At 57.3% G+C, this 2,389-nt stretch overlaps 2 protein-coding genes across 2 annotated transcripts; one reads left to right on the forward strand and one right to left on the reverse strand.

Annotated features, from left to right (window-relative positions):
* Window positions 1-262: 262 nt before the first annotated feature.
* Window positions 263-1,712, reverse strand: SPRG_18350 (hypothetical protein; the record flags this gene model as incomplete). Its single annotated transcript, XM_012357788.1, has 7 exons — window positions 263-702; window positions 750-841; window positions 894-953; window positions 1,002-1,076; window positions 1,134-1,284; window positions 1,337-1,464; window positions 1,515-1,712. The coding sequence occupies 7 exons, from the start codon at window positions 1,710-1,712 to the stop codon at window positions 387-389; spliced, it is 1,020 nt and encodes a 339-aa protein (XP_012213178.1). The 3' UTR covers window positions 263-386.
* A 375-nt stretch (window positions 1,713-2,087) lies between these two features.
* Window positions 2,088-2,360, forward strand: SPRG_18352 (hypothetical protein; the record flags this gene model as incomplete). Its single annotated transcript, XM_012357789.1, has 1 exon — window positions 2,088-2,360. A coding segment is annotated over one exon (273 nt), but the record flags the coding sequence as incomplete, so codon positions are not given.
* Window positions 2,361-2,389: the final 29 nt, after the last annotated feature.

Genomic DNA, 2,389 nt, shown 5'->3' on the forward strand with positions numbered 1-2,389 from the left:
CATAAGATTCATTCCTTTGCCCTCAAAGCTCATCATCATGGTGGTTCTTTGACTAGTTCTTCCTCGAAGTGCTCAGCTCGTACAAGGGCACGCGCATGGAGTGGTATATTATTATTCTGATCGCCGCCGAGCTCGCGATCAGCGCGTACGAGCTCGCGATGAAGCTGCATTAAAAGCCCCCGTCTGCCGATTCACGTTAGCACTATGCGTCCATGCGGAGCGCGAGCGATATACCATTTTGTGCCAAAAGGAAATACTTAGACCCGTGTTGTGAATGGCTTGATTGACTAGCTAGTACGAGTACAGGTTACTGTTATCGCATGAAACTGGCTCGTACAGGCTACGAGACGAACGAGACCAGGCGAGTCGTATGCGCTGATAGCTAGCTACGTGTCCTTTGCCTTCCACTGCGCGTGCTCATGCGGTGCCTTGCGCGTGGTAAAGTTGGACGCGGGTTCGCGGCCGCCGCTGTTGACGTGCTGCCAGTACTTGTTGAACGAGACAAAGTCGGCGCAGCTCACGTCAATCGCTTTCGTGCGCAGCATCGACGCCAAGAGCGCGCGCACCGCAGATGCGTCCGTGACGTACTCGGCCGGCAAGTGCATGATCTTCATCGCGTGGTAGACATGCGAAAAGACGCGGCAGAGCTGGAGAAGCGCCGAGCCACACGTGTGCGTTGGCGCAATGTTCTTGTACTCGTACCTGCAAACATGGATGAAAATGCCCTACAAGACATGGCGCATCCATACCGAATCGCTACGATATGGATGCGCGTCGAGGTCGGCAGCGCGGTCAGATCCACGTGGAAGGGCAAGACCGCCTTGCCGTTGCTCCGGGTCCCCTGGTTTCGCTCAGCGCCTCGACGATCAAAAGAAGGCGGTGGCCATCGGTACCTCGGCGAAGACGACGACAGGACCCGACGCGCGGCCAAGGACATCGGCAAGCTTGACGGGCTTCGTGCACAGGGCATGAGATGGCGGGTCAAGGAAGAAAGGTCGTACCGACGACAGCGAGCTCAACGGCGGCGACATGGCCTGGCGAAGCGCGCCAAAGACAGTGCACGATTGCACGAGGCCCTGCGAGAGACCTCATGAGCTCAAACAAATAGCTGGTGAATGGATGGATATGCTTACCTTGGCGCTGCTTTCCTTTTCGCACGGAAACACAAACGTCGGCGAGTAGCGGAAGGCGAGGTAGAGCACGTCAAAGACGCTCGAGTGGTTGCACACAACGAGGTCGCCAGCCGCGACGCCGCGAAGCGACGGCGTCTTGAAGCCAGGCGGGCTACGTATCCACGAGTCCATGAGCGCATGAAGGTGATGACGTCCAAGCATACAGCAGGCCCAGGCGGCGGACGTTGGCATCTTCCTCCTTGACAAACATGGTCGTCACGACAAGGATGAGACCGACGCAGACCCAGTCGACGACCCGATGGATGAGCCGGCCAATCAGCGGAATGTAGCCCTAACATCGGCGCGTGTGAGCTAACGAGGCCATGCGGATGGACGTCGCACGAGGAGCAGCGCAATGAGCTCGAGGAGCGACCAGAGCAACAGCAGTGGGAGGAGGAGGACCCAGCGGGCGAGCGCGACGACGCCACCGACGAGGATCTGGCCCCAGCGCAGGACGACGTTGGATGGAAGCTTGTGGGGCGGAGGCACGAATGGGTTGATCCCGGTCGTCAAGTCGGACCAGCGGTTGTACTTCTCCATGATGGCGCTAGTGTGGGAGTGCGACAATTTTCGGCATTTTGACGACAGTATGCCGAATTTAGCGGGGTGTCTCCACGAGTGTGCTTGCTTGTGCTAACACCCGCATGCTCGTGCAAGCACGTCACAGCTTGTGGGGTCATTGTAATTTATGGTCGAGAGTACATGAGTAGGGTCGGCTATAGGAGAACGTCGCTTGATCGGTCGTTCGTTTCTTCCGTGCCGCAGACGTGGCATTCAAATGGCAAAGTGGCAGATGCCGAAAGATCGAACCCACTTTAGATTGGCCAAAAGCCGCGTATTTTGACCAATGGCCTTTGACGAACGATTTCGGCTAGGTGCGGCCTTCCATTCCAGCAAGCCAAGAACGAACGGACCATGGCGGTGACGGGGAAGCGTGGCGTGGGTATCCCGACTATCTTGCTCCATGATGGCGAAGGTACGATCGTGACGGTCGAGCTCAAGAACGGCGATCTCTACCGTGGCTTCCTCGACGAGACGGAGGACAACATGAACTGCGTGCTCAAGGACGCGTACCGGACCGATATCCGTGGCATGCAATCGCACTGCGACCAAGTGTACCTGCGCGGGTCGCAGATCCTCTTTATCATCTTCCCAGACATGCTCAAGCACGCGCCATTCTTCAAACGCGTCAAGCTATGGAAGAAGCACAAAGGCTC

This window comes from Saprolegnia parasitica (assembly GCF_000151545.1).
Source record: "Saprolegnia parasitica CBS 223.65 unplaced genomic scaffold supercont2.1141, whole genome shotgun sequence".
Classification (NCBI taxonomy): Eukaryota; Oomycota; class Saprolegniomycetes; order Saprolegniales; family Saprolegniaceae; genus Saprolegnia; species Saprolegnia parasitica.